Below are 21,170 nucleotides of genomic sequence, written 5' to 3'. Positions count from 1 at the left end.
AACCATTAATTTCAAATTTTAAAGTCAGATTTGGCAAAATGACTTACTGCTTTCTGTCAGTTTGGAGGAAAGATTCTTGTCCCTAACATTCTTGAAGACACAAGCTTTGTTCTTATTACTTTGATTTGCACAAAACCCATGGCTTTAAGACACTGCTGAATTTGCAAAATGCTCATTTACCTCTACATATATTCTCTGCTGAAATCTCTGCGGTTCTTCATTTCTATGAAACCTGAAGCTTAATAGAAAACAAATTCACAGTATTATTAATCTCTACTTTGTACCAATGGCTTCTGTTTCCAGCTGTGAACACAATCAGTGTCTAATCACGTGTGGCAGACTAAAAGTTGCACTTACTGAAGTGGTCAAAATGTAAAATTTCTAATGAGGATGGGCCCAGCATTGTAGATGAGTATGAATGAAAGACTAGCTTTCTAGCTACATATTTCATTAACCTATGGAGGACTTCTGAGCAAAACGGTCACAAAATTGCTAGTCCTGGAAAATGGGGGATTTTTTGGTTTGCTCTGAGGAGTAGATTGTGCTTAGAATGACTTCTTTCTTTCCCCCCCCCGCCCCTACCACCTGAGAATGCCTTAAACTATAAGCCTTTCAAAAAAACCCTCTTCTTAAAAAGATAGTACCTCCAACCTATGCTGGCATCTCAGCTGCTGCGTGAAAACACTTTCAGACTACTCCAGGACCAAGAGACATACACCCTTGCAGAGCAGAAGACTTCTACTAATGAAACCTCTGAGAGCCAGATAATTGCCTGGCCTTGTGTAGTGATGCCTGCTTACTCCAAGCAGGTGACCTGGCTCCTACAGCCCACCTGGCACCACATCATTTGGCTCCCAAAGACATGGTACCAAGACATGCAGACTTGGACACTGCAAGAGCGCTCCAGAGGAAAACATTCTCAGAGCAGTGTGACATTTAGGAGATGACAACTTTGTCTGGAAGTCAGTACAGCTCTTGGATGGTGGATATCAGGTGCCAGCATCACCCACCAAGGTACATGTCCAGCTATGACATAAGGTAGAGTTGTGTTCAATCAGTCCAGATCCAAAATTAATAGAGGGTTAATCCAGATAAGCTTTTAGGACAGTAGCATTACTCAAACCCAGTCACAAGATTCTTGTTTGAAAAGTAACCAAACAGAGAACAGATCTTTTCCATTCCATAGCTGTGTACTGCACTGACTATAGCTGTTTCAATACAACCTTCTTCCAAAAACTACAAAGCTAGCTGTTACCAATGCAATGATACTAAGGCCAAATACTGACACCAAAAAAATAGTAATTTTTTTCTTGTCTTTTCCTCTGCCTTTCTAAACATACTGGGTTTTTTAACCCTGTGGAAGAGCCACAGGGAAAGCCTGTGGCTTTTTATTTTATCTAAATAAAAGTTAAGATTGTTTTACAGAAGATGGGACAGGGAATCACTGGCATTATTGAAGAGGGGAAAAGCTGAACCCCTATGAGTGAGTAATCGGAATTACCGCAACTGAGAGATACGCTTTTTGGCAAGCACATTTAAAGCCCAATTTTCCAGGCAAAGCTCCATTTTTAAAACGTCCCAGACTGACTCCATACGTTAAATATGGCTGTACACTCCCATGTGTCCCTGATTCCCCACAGTCCTCCAAAGAACAGCATAAGCATGTTCTTGCAGCTCTTGTGGGAAGCTAACATCTGGGTTGTCTCTTTGGTTGACCTAAGAGGCCAGGTTTGTCAAAACTTGAAAACGTTGTGCAGAAAATGCCTCTCTAGGCTTCATCAAAGCTGACTGCTTTTGGTTCAGCTAACTAGGTGGTGGAATTCCCCAAGTTTTACATTTGTCTTTGCAAACACTTCTTCGAACTGGCGCCAGAAACCTCTCCCCTTTAACTCTAGGGAACGAAGCAGAAGAACTACTGGCAACCTTTTCTTCTCTTTTATTGCACAAGCTGGTGCTTTGCCTTCCGCCTGTACCTCACACATCCCTGTGATTGCATTTCTTGTCTGAAGGGTGTTTTGATAACATCCACCCTTCCAGTTAGATTCATGCTTTCCAGGGCCTGCCAGCAGGCTATTGTGTCCTCCAGCTCTTCAGGAAACTTTCTCAGTCCACTCCACTAGCACTGCAAGCATGGGAACCCACATGCACATCATTTGCCTGGTTTGCTTTAATCCTCTAGCTGCCAGCAGAGAGGAAAGGCAGCTCTTTAGCTTCAGTTTGCATAAACTAAATTTGCATCAAGTGAAAAGTTGCAGCGATCCTAAAACTGAGGATTCTGCAATCAAGCGATAAAAATAACTCCAGCAACTTCTGCCAGCTACAATAATAAAGCTTTCCTAAAGACAGCTTCGGCTAAATGCTAGAATAACAATGTCAGAAGAATTCTAGAAATGCTAAATCTGCAGTTATGCAATCTAATTTCTGTTGTACGGACAAACCTCACGCTTTAGGCCACTGATAGAGCATCAGGTTAGAGGAGAAAGGCATCCCTTGTTCATGCTCATTCACAGTGTGACACAAGGCCACAAGTGTCACCATTCCCCCCATCTTCTCTAGGAATCCATATTTGTTGTCCTCCACCTTCCAAGGCAACACACTGCATGACATAAAGCAAACTTCTGGGCCAGCATAGCAGCTTGTGGCTCTCAGCTCTGTTCTCTGCCTCCATTCCCAGCTATACCTGCTTTTGCAGAGAACCCTTTGCTGGGTTGTGCTTCCTGGATGGTGGCTGCCAATGCTTCCGGAGGATGAAAGCCAGATTTTCCTGTGTTTGAGAGAGAGGGATGTGCTGGCGGTTGCATTTTCCAAGAAAGAGGTGTACAGTACAGCTTCTCTTTTACAAGGTTAAACAATTCTAAGAATGTACCCTTGTGTGGCTCATATCCTCTGGCTTTGTAAACTCAACCTGTGCTTTCCTGCAGTGCCTTCAGTACACATGCTTTCTATGCTCTGTTCCTAACATCTTCAGCCAATCCTTCTTGCCAGTTTGTCCGGAAAACAGGCAAATGGAAATAAGGAATTGGGCTTCTAGAAACTTGCATAAGAATTTGTGTGTGAGTGCCGAGCTCTGGTGAAGGAGGCTCTGAGCCCAGGAATGTACCTACTTTCTCCTTCCTGTATTTAGCTGACTAAGATTCCTAAACAGCGACTCCACATCTTAAATTATAGGTTAGGACTGGAGCGCTTGGCCCACAGTTTGGGTCTCTTGTATAATTCTGCTGCAGTTAAGCTCAGATTTTTTCCAGGAGATGGCCCTGTGTCTCCTAACACCTCAAGCTTTTCTTCCTAGGATCGTTATTTCCAGCTGAGGGACTGGATAACATTGCACTAACCAGGTGAGATGCTCAGGACTAAGGTAAAGGGCACTTCTCCTAAAGCACTTCCCTGAAGTGCTGCTTCCTCAGCTCTCATGTGCTGCTGACACTGGCGCAACTCCATAGAGCTGCACGTGTGAAACAAGGCAGAGCAGAATCTGAGAGCCTGAGTCAGACTGTTTTCCTTTACTGTGTGGACTAACAAAAAATAAATTACAATATGATGTTAAGACACACAAGCAGTGGCGTGGTTTTGCAAGATTAGAGTCTACCACCAATGTGTGCTGTTAGCTTTGTCTTTGGAGATAACCCTTTTAACCAGCTGGAAAGCCAATGGAAATTGCTGACCAGAAAAAGATGCTATAGAAAAAGCAAAAGAATTGGAGGGCAGCTGAACTGTGACACTTAAATAACAGTAATAATTTGGAAAACCACTAACACTGCTGAGCAAATACTGTTCTACTTGAGAGGGAAGAGAAAAATTCATGGGTATGCCTGCACAAAAATATTCTCCTGTGGCTTGGTCATATGCAATCATGAACAAAACTGCAACTGTTCATTTGCTACGGTAGGGAAAATAGTTTTTGACAAAATGGGATATGATGGAAGGTGTCTGGAATAAACATTAAAAAATAAGAAAGTTTATGGTCTCAGAGGAAAAAGAGAGCAGACCCTTTCAGACAGACAGGACTGATGAAGCACATTGCTTTTTCAGACTCACAGAAAGTGGTAACTGTCCAGTTGGCTACTTCATCTATGGAGAAGGGGCCAAATTGCTGCTTCATTTCTTCCAGTGAAGGTGCATATCTGAGTCTGCTCCCCCATCCCTTCTGTTCCATTTATTTACCATGGAGCCTGAAGGGAACTGATACTGGTTTAATCTGCCATGTGTGGTGGTAAATCAGCAGGTTTACAAGCTATTGATTGAGAGAGGGAATAACTGTGTGTATTGTTTCCTTAAACTTTATGATCTTAAGAATAACATAGATGCTATTGAAGAAATTTATTAGCAATGGAGCAAATCGTTCTAGTCAATCAAGAAGTTTTTCTTTTATCATAAAACATGTGATAAATTTAGTACATTTTTTTGGCACAAATCAGTGACTGACTGCAAGAACACCGAAGATAAATATCTGACTTACAGTGTATAAGTGGTTACAAAATTCCAGTTCTAAAACAAGTCCTTGATCAAAGTGGCATAGTTGTAGGGCACACTGATTAGAAGCTGAAACATTCATTATAGCTAAGGATCAAGCATAGCTGTTATCTACACTTAAATAAAAAGTAATAAAAAGCAAAGATTTGTCTTAAGGCCAAAACCAAAGAGTCCTGAATTACTACTGATAAAGCACAAAGAGTTTATGGCATGGAGACATTTCAGTACCTCATCTGGTACTTCTTCTCTATATGTGAGCCCTGCTTATTTAGGAATGGCACAAGAATAAAGGCCTACCTGGAATGAGTAGACAGCATAGGCAACTGCATTTTAGATAACAGACCCTAGTGAGTATAGGCTGCAGCAAGGAGAAGGAAGAGGTCTGGGATTCCAAGTAAAGGTGGCTGCTCCATGGCCAAATAGCCTGGGAGATACTGCTTTACCAGGTGCTGTGGTTGGAGTGGTGCCGGTCCTTATACAACATAGTCATATCATAAACTTCCATCTACGCTTAAATAAAAGCCGGGTTTCAGTTGTTAATCTCTGATCTGGTCACTACTAAAGACTTTAATTCCATGAAAGACAGAAGAGATTAAAACACCTCAGGCTGAGCAGCAAGGTAGAGGGGAAAGACTGAGGTTTGTACCTTCTCTGATAGAAAGACGTATGAGCAGTGGTGATCTGAGTCATCCAACTTTAGTATGGTCTGTCAGGAAACAATGGAACAAGAATGTGACATTTAAGGAAACACTTCTAAAAAGCAGCAATACCACAACATGACTAGCCTGTGCAACTCATCAGCACAGTTTACCACAGCCTATTAGTGCAGGATTTGGAAGGATTAAACACATGAAATCCTAGAAATGATAGTTTCTCTGTTAGAATGAAAGTTAACATATGGTATAAAGTTTCCAGACTCACAGATGTCTCAGATCTTCAGCTGGGATGGTTCAATAGAGGCAGAATTTTCCAAAAACTGTTCCCTAGGTTGTTTTGCATTTTTATATGGAGCACCTTAGACCAGAATCTGTCAGAACTAATACACCACATCAGATTAAATGAACTGGTGCAATGAAAATATTTATATTCAATGTAAACCCATCTCTAGCCATTGGTAATCAAGGTCTGATCCAAAAAAAGCCTCTCCAAGCCCCTGAAGAATAAGATTATTCCTTGAGATGGAAGAGTCTTTCACAAGATTGTTTGTACAGATGTAAGTCCCATGCAAAAATTAAGAAACACGTAGAAGTTCAGCTCTAACATGAGTCAACTGCTTCAGCCAAAAGCAGTTGCAGTAATTGCAAGCTTTCTCATTTTTCTCTATTCTACTCTTCTCCCAAGTTTGCAATTGTGCTGTTCCCTTATATGTGAGACTCTACCTTTCCCGACCTATTCCTTCTGCTTTTCTTACTGACCAAAGTGGCCCTGGTGTCCAAGAAAAGATGCAACTCAATAATCAATGTTTCCTTACTTGATGGAGTTTGGTTTACAGTTCAGGAAACAACAGGGAGCTGTGTTCATGCAATCTCTCAAGCATGCGAAAGGAAGAGAGAAAATTCTGGTACCAGGTTCACGCCCCATTTTCAGGCTCTTCAACAAATGGAAAATGTAAAAAAAAAAAAAAATTCTTAAGATCTGCATTACTAAATATTCTGCTTTCATACACTTGAATGGTAAAAGTGAAACAGGCTGAAGCAATCTAAAAGTCACATAGTTTCAAAAATCAGGTTTCAGAGAGGAAACACTGACTGCAATCTGGAAATACATTTCTCTTTCAGACAACTAATCATCACTTAAACTTGAGCTTGCCAGATCTTTAGCTGAGTCCTGTTGTTCTGTGCTAATCAGTTTGAGCTTTGCAACTGCGGCTACAGCCTTGTGCAGCTCATTGCTGGGGCAGAGGTCTGAGGTTACTGTCATCAGTAACAGCAGGCTTGTAATACTCATGTCAGAGCTTTCTTCCTGATGCCTTTCTCAAATCTTTCCTTGCAGGTTCAGGCAGGGACAAAGCAGCGAACATGTTGGAGGTTGTCACTACTCCATGCCTCACACTTCTGTAATGCTGCCCAACATGCCCCAAGTGAAAACTAGCCATTGACTCGTCCTGAAAGGTTGTTGGCTGCCATGGTCTTCATTACAACCTACTAACAACTAGGAAAGGGCCCTGGCAGGAGCCAAGCGTGCTTTTGGGAGGCTCCCACAATAAAAGCAGCAAAGCACTGAAACAAGTGTTTCGTTGTCTCTCTCAATTAAGCAAACAGCATTGCATCATCACTGCTGTAAATACTGTAGAGTGCCAAATTGTGCCATTTTTGCCTCTGAGTCCTCGCTCATGTTCGTCATAAATCAGGGCAAGCATGAGCGGCTTTGCATTTTAAGTAACCTCTGGGCACTGTGTGCTGGAGCAGAAAGTCCCCACAGGCCCAAACAGAAGCTGGTCCATTTGTGTCCAACAGCAGTCAGTTGGGGTGGGACACTGAAGAGCAGAGGAAGCAGGCTGGAATATAGTCCTATTATCCTAGAATAGTCTGTCACCAGCCCACAGCTCTAGGACTGAAAGAGAGAAGTTGACCCTCATGTGTCTGCAGGAATCCTTCATAGACCTTTCTCACATGAACATGGAAGGGAAGACCAATGTCCTTGATCACTGAAGCATCCTATAGCAGCTATGAGTTTCACACCTAATTCATCAGGTGATGGAAGAACAGCTGTTTATTTCATGGCAAACTCCTGGACAGCCAAGCCAGTGGCAGCTGTAAAAGGACAGAGAGGAGAGAGAGCCATTGCTGTGGTGAAAAGTGGTCCTTCCTAACAACACTTACTGCCAGTCCTGCTTCTCGTCTTCCCTTGGCATCAGCAAAAACAACAAATCTGACGTTCTCTTCGTACCTTCTCATTTCCAGATGTCTCTGACATCTGTTTTCTTCATAGGAGAAGCCGTGTGGGTTTGGCCCTGCATTTGCAGGTAGCAGAATTCAACTCTTGGCATTTGTTGCTGACAGACAACAACACAGCAGAGCAAGTTGACTCCCCCTATTTCTCTTTTTCTTAAAGTGAATCAGATGTCCCTGTCATAGGAGAGCAATGCCCACGAAAAGGGTGGGAGAATAGTCTTGCTGCATGTTGCTGAGAGCCCTTGACCACCTTAGAGCTGCTCTCTCATTATACAAAGTGTAGGAACAATAAGATGTTTTCAGTACAATTCCAGTGTCCAGAACAAATAATTTTGGTAACCAGTTTTATGCTTTTTTGCTTGGTTTAGCCTACGTGTAATTTTGCTTGCCACAGTGGCTAATGGAAAATATGACTGTTACAAAAAAACAAGCTTATTCTGAATTTTGGCAATGATGAGTAAATATAAATGCAGTACACAGTACAAAAATGTCACTTGGACTTTTTAGGAGGTTTCTTGGGCTCATCTTAAAGTGAAGCAATAAAGTGTATATAAATGTATATTAAGACAGCTACTGGTTCTTAACTACACAATAAAGGAACTGTCCAGAACTGGGAATATCAGTAGACAGTCCTGAGTTATCACCCTTAGGATTGTGCTACCACCAATGGTAAAGAATGAGTAAGGAATTTTATCAAATGGCTGTTGTGGGAAAGTCCTTGCTCTCTAGATGACAATTTCTGAAATAATTTTTATATAAAATACATTCAATTCTACTTTCTGAGGATTCTAGTACTCTCTCTTTCACAACACAGAAAATTTTTTGCTTTGCTGCTTTTTCCAGTCCAATTCCACATTCACAGCAGTTTCGAGGAAAAGTGCACAGCACTTTTTTATTTAGAAATTGAAACACAGATATCTGGGGAGGTAAGGGATGGTCAGACTGGATGAATTTCAGCACGAATCTTGTGCTTATCTCAGTGACTCTATAGCACTGAAGGCGAGGTGAGCAGGAGGCTGAAGCTATGTTTATTCTTCTCCCACCAGACCCCCAAGGGTTCCTGTCTGGAGGCAGTGAAGATTGCCATTGATGCTGGCTACCGCCACATCGACGGTGCCTTTGTCTACTTCAATGAGCATGAAGTGGGACAAGCCATCCGGGAGAAGATTGCTGAAGGAAAGATCAAGCGAGAAGACATTTTCTACTGTGGCAAGGTGAGAAGCTGTGCTCAGATTATTTACACTAAATCCAGGATTTCCGTGAATGGTCTTTCTTAAGAATGCCGGTGGTCAACATCTGGCATGTTTCCTTCCAGATCCAACATCCTTTATTTTTCTTTCCTAGCATTACCATAATGCCTCAGATCTTTATGAACACTAGCTTTTCTGCTAGGCACAGGAATCACTGTTTTTCTCTGTTTAAATCTCTGATAGCAATGGGAACCATGAAACATCCATTCTGCTTAGTATTGTAGGTACCTGCAAGTTAAGACCATTGCTACACTCAGCCGTGTTGCCTAAACTGTTACTGTACCACACACTGTGCTGTCATGCACATTTTTATAGCCACACACTGATCCTGATATGGACAATGATCCTACCAATGAGTTATTTTCTGTCAGAGTGATTCCCTGTACAGGTTTGCCATGAGGTTGCACAATGAAAGGGGTGGGAGCAAGCATGTGCATGCCAGTGTCTAAGTATGGGAGAACAACAAGTGCTTACATTGATATTACTGCCAGAAAATTACTCATCAAGCTACACCCTTAGTTACTGTATCACCTGTCATTAAAAAGTTCTACAATGATGAATCAACTTACTTGGAGAGAAGATGTCATTACACTCCTGCTCTAGAGCAACAAGGCTGGAATAATGCACGAACTAGTTAATACTTTACAGTCTTAGCTGTAAAAATTTACTTTCTCCTAGAAGAATCAAATCCCTTGTCCAATGAGGTGTCTGACAAAAGCTGTTACAACTTCAATGACTATATCCCAGGTACAAGAAAGCTCATTGCACATTGTAGAATAAGGGTTGATGGTTCCCATCCAGTTTTTAAGGGAGCTTATGGCCTCAAATTGCCCTTCCTGCAGTGCTTCTTTGAACATATTAGCCTAATATTTTCCCTTTCTCCTTTCCCAAATAAGACGTAATGCACAAAAGTTACTCAACAGACTTGCAAATAAACACTGTTCCTAGAGTGAAAGATCCCATGAGATAAAACACTGTGAGCAATTTAGTTGAGTTCTATGATCTGGAAAACTAAGCTTTGTATTGGGTAGTTTACAGACCAAGTGGATTTTCAGCAGCTATAGACCAATATTCAAGTACAGCAATTTCCAATCTGTAAAATATGCAACTCTTTTCCAAGTTTCCTGCCTGATTCTGCTGGTAGCAACCTTGCCATCCTGAGAAAAACTTCATGTCCTCAAATTTCCTGCCTTTATCAGGGAAGTTTGTCAGTCTCTCGTATGTTAAATATGTTGATTTGGATCAATGAAAATATTTCGTTTCGACTGTTTAATAGTTTCACTACTGCAAATTAGCAGTAATATTTCAAATCAAAACCACCAAATCATGCCAAAAGGTTAGAATCAGATGTCCCAACAAATCTGAGTATTTTAACTTTTTCAACTTCTTCCCCTGCAGTTTATTTTCCCATATCAACCTTTAAAGTCTGTAAAAGCACACCTCCCGGTAAAATTTCCAAACTTACTTTATTATTAAGCCTTTCTATATTCAGTTGTCTGATCTAATCACTAGATGATTCTTCTAGTTGATAATCACTACTGAAACACTGAGTTACCTGCAAAACTGCAGATCCTGTAAGCCATAGGGCTGCAACACAGAGTAGCATGACAATCAATGCCTGTGGTCCCAGCCTGCCTTGTCTCTGTGAGATGGGACACACATGGATTTACCTTATTGTTGTGTCCTGTTCGTGCTTGACAAAATTTCAGGTGCTCAGGATAATAGTTCATTGTAGTGATTCTGTAGTCTTTAAATTTAGAGTTCAAAGGCAGAAGTGGAAAATATTCTTCAACCTATTCAATCCATCACAATCCAGGATTTTCACAGGTTTCACTGAACACTTTCGCAGGAGCCCTGAACTTCCCAGGAAGAGTGGGAATGGATGTCCCTTGCCTTATGTGTTTATGTATCTTTAGTTTTATGTACCTCACAAACTTATGTGTCTTACAAACTACTGGCAAATATCAAGCCACCAGTAGATACATCAGGCATTGATTGGTAAGTGACTGACATGAGCTGTTGCACTCTTGGAAGCAGTCAAGCACAACAGAAGTTGGGGGTTTTTTCTGCCTTACTGACATCACAAGTACTGGAAATTCCCAAGACCCTTCAGACTCAAGCCCCTCATGCAGACCTTTCCTTAAGCAAAGATGATGCAGATGGAAGGCTGATGTGTCAGCAGGGACTAACAAGAGCAGCCCCGCTGAGTGGCAGTGTTGCTGGAACAGTGACCTGGTGTGATCGGGCTGCATCTGCCAGTTGAAATCATCAGCACTTGCACTTGGCTCTCACTTCTTGCTGGCTGATCAGGCAGAGCAGCTCAGCATCCAGAAATTTTAGAGGTTTTATATCAACTGCCAGCATCTCACTTGGCTTATACAGCAAGACCTTTCTGGTCTCCTCTTTCATCCCAGGATATTTCTTTCATTAAACTAGAAGTAACATTTCCAGGAAATGTGGTGTCCTAAAATGCCAAAGCCAGCTGGCAGCTTTGACTACTGCTCTAACATCTACACGGGTTCTATTTAGGTAGATAATACAATAACTTGTACAAATCATGAAAACAGTTATGAAACTCTCAAGTTTCCATGGCATCGATGTATTGACATAGTACAAATGTTTGCTGTTTTTAAAGGCTCTTTCTTTAGAACTCTGCAGTTTTTTAAAGGGAAGTATATTCACTAGCAAGTGCTGAGCTCAATAGCACCGAGCTAGAAAGGGCACTCGGAAAAACTGCTTCTAAACTAGCATATACCTCAGGTTATCAAATTTCTAAACCACAGTAACAAAACAAACTGAACATGAAGGGTCTACAATTCCTAACTTAAATACAAGTTAAGCTCATTTTACATGTAAATGCTTAAAAAATACATAGACCAAAATCTTTCAGGAAATCCAGTGGCACAACTTAAAACTTGAGAACAGGACCTCGGTCCCTTTACTGTAGTACACCTCAGTCTCTTTCCACTGTCTGTTGACCGTAAACTCTTCACACCTTGCAGGATACAACTAGGGAAGGCCTAGTATGACTTCCCAGGTGCCAAACCTTATTCTGGTTTGTCAGCTTAGGGCAGGGTCAGATGTGCTGCTTTCAGTACAACTTAACTTCAAGATAATGTATTCTTGCCTCTGCTGGCAGAACTAGCAGGTGGTTTTCCCAGGGAATAACTATAACTCAGTTGGAAACAAAACAAAGAAAACAAAGCCAAGCATCTTAAATACCTTAAAACTTACCCAGGCTATACCCTTTAGGACCTATAATCAACATCTTCTCCCAAAAATGGCAATTCAAGTGTTTTGTGTCTTAGGAACAAATTCATTCTATACCTTGGCATTCAGTGGCTGTCAGATTTGGAGGCTGAACTGACTAGACAATGATCACACCAGCAAACAACAGGTTGTTCCAGCAAACAAAAGTGACAAAAACTTCAACATGACTCCACATATCAGTTTTGTGCATTGAAAAAAAAAAGAAATTTAAATAGTCCATCTTATTTTGTGCATTCAAATGGCACTTTAAACCTTCTATTGTGTGTTAATTTTGAGTTTTGTGGATTTTGACTGCAACAATCAGTTTACAGAGGGCTCTTGATTACTAATTACCATGCTATAGTTTTATTCTTGCAAGAGATTTGCATCAGCAGAATTCAGTTAGAGGTAGTACTGAACAGTAACCAACTAAGCACAATCCATAACCCAAAAATGAAGAAGTGGGATTAAAGAGGTTTAGACTGCTTTAACTAGTCACACCTGCGTTGCAAGGACTAAACACAAATACATCTTTTGGTGAGGACTGGGGAGTAAACAAAAACTTCACTAGGTCAGGCAGTCACTAGGGCTCCATGACCACAGGAGAGAACCAAGAGATTCTCTTTGTGCTGGGTGCTTGGCTGTTCAACAGCTAACTCATGTGATCTGAACTTCTGCCTTCAAGCATAAAACTGACCACAGATTCCTTGTGGGAACTAAGTTTTCCAGTGAAAGCATATGCTTGGAAAACAAAAGGAATCTTCCTAAGTTCATTGAGCAAGAGTTTGTAATATACTCAGCTCAGAAGAACTTGTGTTGTAATAAACAAATGCATGATGGCTTTACTGAGTCAACACTACATCAGCCCTGGGCAAGAATTCCTGTCTTGACCTCTGCACCTGGCTCTGACAGAGGACAGGGTAAGGCCCCTCACCTTTGCCTTGCAGTGATGTAAATGACAATGTCTTTGCACTGTGCATAACGGGCTCTGTCAGGAGGACAAGAGGAATTGAGGAGTGAAGGATTGAGTGTGTGCTGGGGGGCTTCAGCTGGCTCACTGTTCCTGCTGAGGCCTAGAAAAGAGCCTGTGCTTGCCTCTCCAGCTGTGGAATACCTGCCACCCACCAGAGCTGGTGCGTCCCACACTGGAGAAGACACTGAAGATCCTGCAGCTGGACTACGTTGACCTCTACATTATTGAGCTGCCAATGGCTTTCAAGGTAAAAAGAAAAATTGCTTGAAAAAAGTGCATGAACTTGGCTCCTGCCAGGGTCTCCATCCCACGTATTCCTTGCAACTTCTAGCCTATGTTGACAGTAGCACTTTGACCAGATAATGTTTTGTGTATACTGCATGCATGTATTTCTGTGCACTATCCACACAAAGAGAGGCTCATAGGTGGTGTGAGAACAGTAAATGACAGCTGTTGCATAGAGTCTTTCTAGTGGAAGGACAGGTCTCCTAACTGGGGTTAGAGTGCTTCCTATGCTGAAGAAATACTGTAGCTGGAACAGTGTATGTGTCCGAATCCTCTCTGAGCCATGAGGAGCGAGTCACTGGAGGAAAGAAGTTATACAAAGCAGCAATACACAAGGGGCAAAGTCTGGAGCAGGAAAGGGGAAAAAACCACCAAGTTGGTTTCTTTACTCTGTCCCAAATTAAAGCCACTGGGCAAATCATGATTATGATCTTAATCTTTGTAACTGCAGTGCTCCTCTCGGACAGCTTCACTAGACCACAGTTGGTCCCAAATATGGGTTGTCCATCTCTCACTCTCAAAAGTTAGTCTGATATCCCTTCATGCTGCTGGCTATGGGCAACTTGTAGGTAAAACCTTTCAAGGCAAGGAGCTCACATCAGAGTTTTATGCCTCTTGCCTTGCAACCAGCTCTTGTAAGTCCGCAAACTCTCTGGTTTCACAGCTCTTTGTAACTTGCTTTACAATTTTCCTCTACAGGTACATGATATAAAGGCAAACGAAATAATACTGAAATGAGAAGTATGTTATTCAAAATATTTAAGTGGTTTTGAACTAATTAAATCCCTCTTCTTAGAGAGAATAAGGTCAGGCAATTAGCTGGCTAATTGTTTCTGAGATATGTTTAAGCTCTAAACTGGCCTCTTTTTGCAAGGAACGTTTATTAAACCTCTGATTATTAAAATCATATTTTGCTACAGACTCCAAACTACCAGAAGTATCAGATAGGAAGAAATTTATCAACGAGGCTATCACCTTAGATCTGCAGTATTTTTCCCCTGAGGAAGCCATACCCTATTAAGACCTGTATAGGAGTAACCAGACTCTAATATTAAAATTTTATTTATACAGTCACACGTATGGAATCCTTTTGGGTACATTTTTGAAAATTTCCCACCACTAGCAATTTCCTGTTTCCCTTTGCCTGTGTTTGTATTCTCTAGTAGTTCATTCTCCCACATAGTGAAGGTCATTGTCTCACAATATAAAGACATAGACAGCTGGCTTTAAAGTAATGTACATCTGACTCCCCGAGGCTTGTATCAACAGTCTTGAATTGTTAAAGGAGTAGCAGACCTAGAGATTCATTCATGTCCCCCATGAGAGGAGAGAAAAAAAGAAGTCACTTTCTGCCTGAGAAATATACATTTTTTTGTGCCAAATACAGAAAGAAAAAAACCCATCCTTTTGCAATGGTGACAGGTTTCCTTCCTTTGCTCCCTCTCTCGCAAACACACCCATCCTGGGTGTGATGCTTGCCTTTGGTATGCAGGTGTGATGCTAACAAACTCCTGCTCTCCTCTAATCTGCAAACATTGGTGCTTTCCTGTCTCTCCCAAAGCCTTCTAGCAAAAGCAGTCTCTGCTTGGAACCAGTGAAGTACTTGAGACAGAATTTACAGTCCTGTTCTGAAAACAGTAAGAAACATGCCCCTGCAGAGCCCAGCCACTGGTGCAAGCTGTCATAGGGACTTTCAGGCAGAGTAAGAGCAATCTGGTTTCAGACAGCACCACTCAGAGGAGGAAAGCCCCACCAAGCTAGCGTTTTTCAGTGGCTCAAGAATGGCCTGGGGTGACATTGTTCACTGACCTACCAACATTAGCCTGCACCTCCCTGTATTTTTCCCTCACGTAGATTCCCCCTTTAGGACTTTTTATCCTTACTGCCTTTAGACCCCAACAGTGGTGCTCAGCCCCTCTAATCAAGCAAGGTAGATGACCAGCAGGAACAGGTCTCCTGCTGGCCACCACGTGCCCTCTGCCTGGGGAGCTCATACCCACTAGCAGATTTTGTAGGAGACTCTGCTCAGATGACTGATTTATTAGTAAGCAGGTACGTGTGCATTAAATGATCTGCAAATCCCTCTCAGCTGAATTATTCCATGATCTGGCAGAAAAGCAGGTATTTTAGCCTTACATTGAAAAAGTCTCATCTAAGTATCTTGTCATTTTGAAAGAATAACCCAAGAGAGACTAGCGGCCTCACTATTTGACTATGTATTGCCTTCTGCTTACAGAATAGGCATTCACAAGTTGTTGAAATTGCTCTCTTGAGAAAGCCTGCTTGTCAAAGACCATTTTATGAAAGCAGTGGGATTTGCAGACCTGCCTTCCTGCATCTGTGTTGGTGAGAAAAGTTTTATAATGGGAGCAGGGCTTTTCCTCTCAGTGGTTAAAACTGCTGTGTTTTAAACAGGCAAGTAGGTTGTCTGATATCTTTTGGAGTGCCTCCAGACTTTGAACATGACATGATAAGATGTGATCCCTGCATAGTGGCAGTGACTGTACAGTGTTGCCACAATTATTTCAGTGCTCATGGGGCAGCATCTTAGGAAGCCACCTTACATTTAGTGTAAAGTGTGAAGCTACCTCCAAGAGAACTGCAAGAGAAGACAACAACATTAGTCGAAATGACTGGCATGGTGTAGTTCATGAGAACCCAGAGCTAAGAAAGGTGACCAACTTCTGAAAGACCTTTTCAAAGACCCCATAACCACCACCCTGTCACCGTCAAATCACTGTCTTTCTCACAGCACTTTATGCATCTGCAAACAGTTCTTTCATTCAGGAATTCCCCTGAATAAAAAGGTAACTTGGCAGAGAAAGTATTGCCTGGAGACCATTGAGGAGAGGCAACTGTACTTCAGAACCTTGCACAGTTCTATGGTGGCAGGAAAACCTATTGATCCCCCTAGAAATCCACAATAGTTGACACCACTTATCTCAGTCAAGAGAAGTTCATCTTCAAGCACCATTCATCCTGACTTGGTTCATTTGTTAGAACACAAGCGACAGAGAAAAATGAGAGGATGATAAATTAGCTAATGTGATTGCTGTCTATTGACTACTATAGAAAATGTTGAATAAAAATTAATTAATTAGAAGTGGAACAGAGTAAAAAAGTCCTGAATTCAGATTCATCCCCTGAACTTTAAGAAGTACAATTTCTGTATGTTGAACTTGCAGTCCTTGGAGAATGTGCTGGGGTATCATGGGGATGAATGGTTTGTTCCAAAATACCATGGGGGAGGGCTGGGGGAGGTGTAAAAAGGGCTTCTCCACCTCACATTATGATGGCAAATTTTGCCTTCTAATAGAAAAAAGGTACCCAACAGCCACCTACTTCGTTCTAGTCAAGATATTCTTTTTTTCCAGCAAGACACAGCAAGCAACAAGTTGTCTTTGTCGAATTCTGGGAAAACCAGCACATTTGGAAGATAGAACCTTATGCCTGTAACTTAGACCTTGGCCCTCTGAAATCTGAGTCTGTTTTCCTTATGCTCACTTTTCCCATTAAATGCCTTGAATTTGAACTTGACTGAATTGGGAGGTGCCAGTTACTGATCATATTAGTCACAGCTGCATGTTCCCAAGGAGTTACCATGTCAACATCTTGTACCCAGCCCTTTGAAATGTAGCGGTTTGACATCAGATCAGATGTCAAACATCAGTGAAGAGTTGTTAAAAAAAAAAGAGTGAAATTGTGATCAGACAATAGGGAGGGAGGTGTTAATGCATTGCCTGCAACAACAGTGAAATGACCAGCAAATAAGAGAAAGCTGTCCTCATGAGGTAACAGCTCATAACTCATCTCTGAAATCTGTAGGGTATAGAGATCAGAAGAAAGAGTTTCTAGTGCCCAAAGAAAGGGGATAATGCACTTAAGAGGTTAGCTATGCATGTAACCCTTTACTCCTAGTGGCTCTTGGTCCATCCAGCTGTTGGGAACTGGACTGAGCTGACACTCTTTCTCGGTGCCTAGGACACAAGTAGGGATCAGGGGAAGGGCTAGGAAGGAAAGAGGGAAGTAGAAGAGAATACAGGTTGGTACTCTAATCCAGCCCTTTGGAAGGAGACTAGTGCTTTGGATGCCCCAACATAAAGGTCAAAATTTACCGAAAAACAAGGCTATCCGGGAACTGCTGAGTGTATGCTCATGTGACAGTTCAGGAGTGTGTCCAAGGGTAATCCAGCAGTCAAGGATGTGGTAAGCCCAGCATGAATGACCTGTTGAACTCAGGGTGTTTCAGAAAGCCTTTCAATATTTTTTGTTGTTGTTGTTTGCTAGTAGAAAGAGAGTCTGTGGAAAAATCTTTGCACTTAGGGTGAAAAACTTTTCTTTAAAGCACAAAAATGTGGTTTTACTTTTCAGCCTGGAGACGCACTCTACCCAAGAGATGAAAATGGAAAATTTATCTACCATGAGACAGACTTATGTGCCACTTGGGAGGTAAGCAAACACAACATCCATCCATATATGCTTTAAAACCCAGATTCTCATTCTCAATTTTACCTGTGGTTTTCATAAACATAGTTGAAGCATTTGCCAGAGCAAATGGATCAGGTTCTATTAGCTCCTATGTATGAATTTGACTTCTGTCCCTAAGGATGTTGCTTCTTTCTATCATTTAATTACTTTTATAACAAAACAGAACATCGTTGAAATACCCAACATCCACATTCCTTCTTTCAGAGAGTGCACTCTACATTCGCTTCTTGAGGCTTTTATCATTAGGTTTTTACCAATCCTTCCCCTTTATCAGATCTTTACAGAAGAAGAAAATTGGAGCCATAAGAAAAGACTGGATCCTCTTAAAAAAAAAAAAAACACCTTCAAGAAAAACCAGAATTTGCCCTGAAGCAACAACAAAAAAAAAAAAAAAAAAAAAAAAAAAAAAAGAACCAAAGAACCAACCTCTTCCCTTCTCAAAAAAAAACCACCAAAGCCTAAGACCTTGCCATCACTTGCCATTAGAACAAGTTCACTCACTTCTAAATTTACTTATCAGATGGGAACACAAGATTTTTCTGGTTAGAAAACTTGGAGGGAAGTAGCATTTGCCTGAAAGATTGCATCCTAAATTTGTTTGTGATGTGTTCTAGACCTGTAGGCAAATGTTTCCTTAAGCCTGCTGCCACTTGGTCTCAGTATTTTGGGTGAGGCAGAAAGCGCAATTAGCAATCTCCTCACATTTCTCTCTCTCAAGAACGTGGACATTCTTTAGTTCATGGCCAGAGCTCTTCAGCTCTCCTTCTGCACCAGGTCTGATGAAAAAGCATCACTAATTCAGCCCAGTTCACACTAAGAGAGGTAATAGGTGCTACTAAATGGTCCACTTCAGCTTGTACTGTCTAGATCTGGATAGTGTGAGCCAGTTTAGCTCTACCCAAGGTACAGCAGAAAGAGATGGAGAATGGTGAGATTGAGTGAAATTTCAGCGGGAGAAGGCCTGGAGTGGGACTGAGCTTTCCCTTGGCTGCTGAGCCATCCAGACTGAGTTTCAGGGGGAACAGGGACTTCCAAGTTAGCTGCTTATGTTACTCTTGTCTTTGACTGATGCAGTTCATCCCTCTCTTTTTCACAGGCTGGTTGCTCAAATGTTGAAAGCAACAGATCTCACAGCACTGTAATGTTTTTATCTTTGAGCTGGTGCTTATTGTAATGCTTACGCTATAGCAGGCCTCTCTCTTCAGCTAACAAGCCTGGAGAAAAAAAGGTGGTGGTGAGTGCCTGCAAATAGCAACATCAATCTAAATAAAAATGGCTCAACTGAATCCAGATAATTTCACTCTCTCAGTATGGTGCTAGCAGGCAAAAATGGCTCCAGATGACTATATTTGCTGACTTGTCACCAAGTGATATAAAGCATATGAGGCCAACTAGAGGTCATCAAACACACAGTGCCTCTTACCTCCCTGCTTTCAGCTCCTGTGAGACAGAAAGGAATAACAAAACCAGTAGGAGGGGCATCCAGCTGCACAGTGGGGTCTGCTCTGCCTCAAACAGTCACTAAATTGTTTGTGTGCAGAGTTTCTGGGAGCAAATGGGAAGACCATATGAAAGGACCCCCTTTTCCTTTAACAACCCAGCAGATGAAGCTAATGAAGACCAGGGCACCTATTCATATCCAGTATTCATAAGGATTTCTCATCTATTAGGATTTGTCTAAATGCAAAATACCTAGAATGCCTCTCTCCCCCAACCCTTCTTTTTTTTTTTCTATTTTATACTGTACTGATGTTTTCTGTTAAGGTTTTGTGATTTGCCTTGCCAGATATTTAGGGGATTTCACCAGATAGACACTTCATATGAAAAAGAGTCTTACAATCTAAAGGAGTAAATTGACTTATCAGGAAAGCAATATGTTTTGTTCACTCTTCCTTCTCCAGCTTTTATGCTAAAGCAGCGTAAATTAAGCAAAACTCTTTGAAAGTACATGCCTGGCATTAAAGTATCTATATCTCGGGTTAATCTTTCTGCTCTCCAGACAGATTCTATCTTCACAGGAGATATAAAACATTAGGGTTTGGTCTGGAAAGCAGATAAACACATTAGTGTTGGATGTTGCCACAGGAGTTTGGGCTACCTGGACAACACCAGCCCTCATGCTAACAGAGCTGTTACTTCCTCCATCTCTCTCTAAAATGCATGCTACGAGGAATAAAGTCAACATGTGAGACTCCTCTTGTCTTTGCTTTCTTTGCAGGCTATGGAGGCATGTAAGGATGCAGGCTTGGCAAAGTCTATTGGAGTATCCAATTTCAACCGCAGGCAACTGGAGATGATCATGAACAAGCCAGGACTTAAGTACAAACCTGTCAGCAACCAGGTAAGACTGCAAGCCAAGAGCAATGCCTGCCACAGTGCCACTACCCTTTAGGGAATGCAGAGGCACACACATAGCCTAGGCCGCCATGTACAGAAATGTGATGTATACTTTGCCACAGACACTGCCCTCCATACTGTCACACTTCCATTTCTAGCTTGAAAATATCACTCTTCCTATCCAGGCTAAAGATCTATATTTGAATGTGCCGGAGCAACCGCTTTCCTGTTTCTGCTCCAGGACTATAAAACTGGTGCCTCTGTGCCAAAGCTCCGTAACGAGGTTGAACACTGAGTCAATGCAGGTCTTAAATCTTTTCCATGTACCTTACTTCAAGTCCAAAAATTCCCACAACAAACCATTCAGAGCTAACCATTCCTCGATGAAGCTGACACCAACCCAACACTAAGTATCGGGGATCCTGAGTTACTCTAAGTTTCTCAAGTTTAAAAGCCATTAGAATTGACTCCTAAATTTTCTGCACTTGCTCTCTTTTGCCTTTCCTATAAGACATTCTTAAGAGTTAGAGAAAAACCTCAATTACAGGAGACCCCATTAGGTGACTGACCTGAGCTGAACAAGCCCATGAAGATGATAGGCACGTCTGAGTTAAATTACAGCAGTAGGGCTCTGAGAAGGCGATAAGTGGCAGCGACCCATCTGAATGCCCAATACCTTTGGCTCTAGCATTTGGCAGGTCACTGCATTTCCTAGAAATCACTGGGAAGCTCTTCTGACTCATCTGGCACAAACAGATATCCACATTAGCAGTATCAGAGAAGGGGCCAGCAACCAGGACCAAATTCCCACTCTCAGTGCCTGGCCTGGAGGGCTGGAATTGCCATGGAGCAGGGCAGGGTGGCTGACCACAGCCTTCATTTCTGTATTTGTCCTGGCGGGAAAGGCAGCCTGTGAGAGGAGGAAATTCCAGCACCCTTCACTGGTATTAACATGCCTAGCGGGTGCAAAATGCAATTGCTGTTTCTGGCGTGCCCTAAGACCGCGCTGAGCATTGCTGCTGCTTCCTGGGGTCGAGGGAAACTGGGCAAAAGATTAAGCCCAGCTTAGGGCAGCTAGCCAGCAAGCATAGATGTGCCAGATAGCTTCAGACTGCCCTGCAAACAGTGGTTGCTCTGTCACCTTGTAGACATCCTTTTCCCAGAATCTGAGATCGCAGCCAGAAAATCCCTGCCTGTAAGGCAACGGTATTTGCAATGTGGGAG

At 42.0% G+C, this 21,170-nt stretch overlaps 1 protein-coding gene across 2 annotated transcripts in view; it reads left to right on the top strand.

Moving 5' to 3' along the window:
• The window catches only part of AKR1D1 (aldo-keto reductase family 1 member D1), a 38,327-nt gene that overhangs the window by 7,912 nt on the left and 9,245 nt on the right, over positions 1-21,170 (top strand). For both annotated transcript variants that reach the window (XM_039383194.1, XM_027743773.2), the window contains exons 2-5: positions 8,411-8,578; positions 12,967-13,083; positions 17,493-17,570; positions 19,828-19,950. In XM_039383194.1, the coding sequence (XP_039239128.1) occupies positions 8,411-8,578; positions 12,967-13,083; positions 17,493-17,570; positions 19,828-19,950 (486 nt within the window). The remainder of the gene's footprint in view (positions 1-8,410; positions 8,579-12,966; positions 13,084-17,492; positions 17,571-19,827; positions 19,951-21,170) is intronic.

Source organism: Pipra filicauda, unplaced genomic scaffold (assembly GCF_003945595.2).
Source record: "Pipra filicauda isolate LSUMZ 115617 unplaced genomic scaffold, ASM394559v2 scaffold2_size9829703_pilon, whole genome shotgun sequence".
Taxonomy (NCBI): Eukaryota; Metazoa; Chordata; class Aves; order Passeriformes; family Pipridae; genus Pipra; species Pipra filicauda.
The sequence above is the reverse complement of the archived record's forward strand: the minus strand, read 5'-3'. Positions and strand labels throughout refer to the sequence as shown.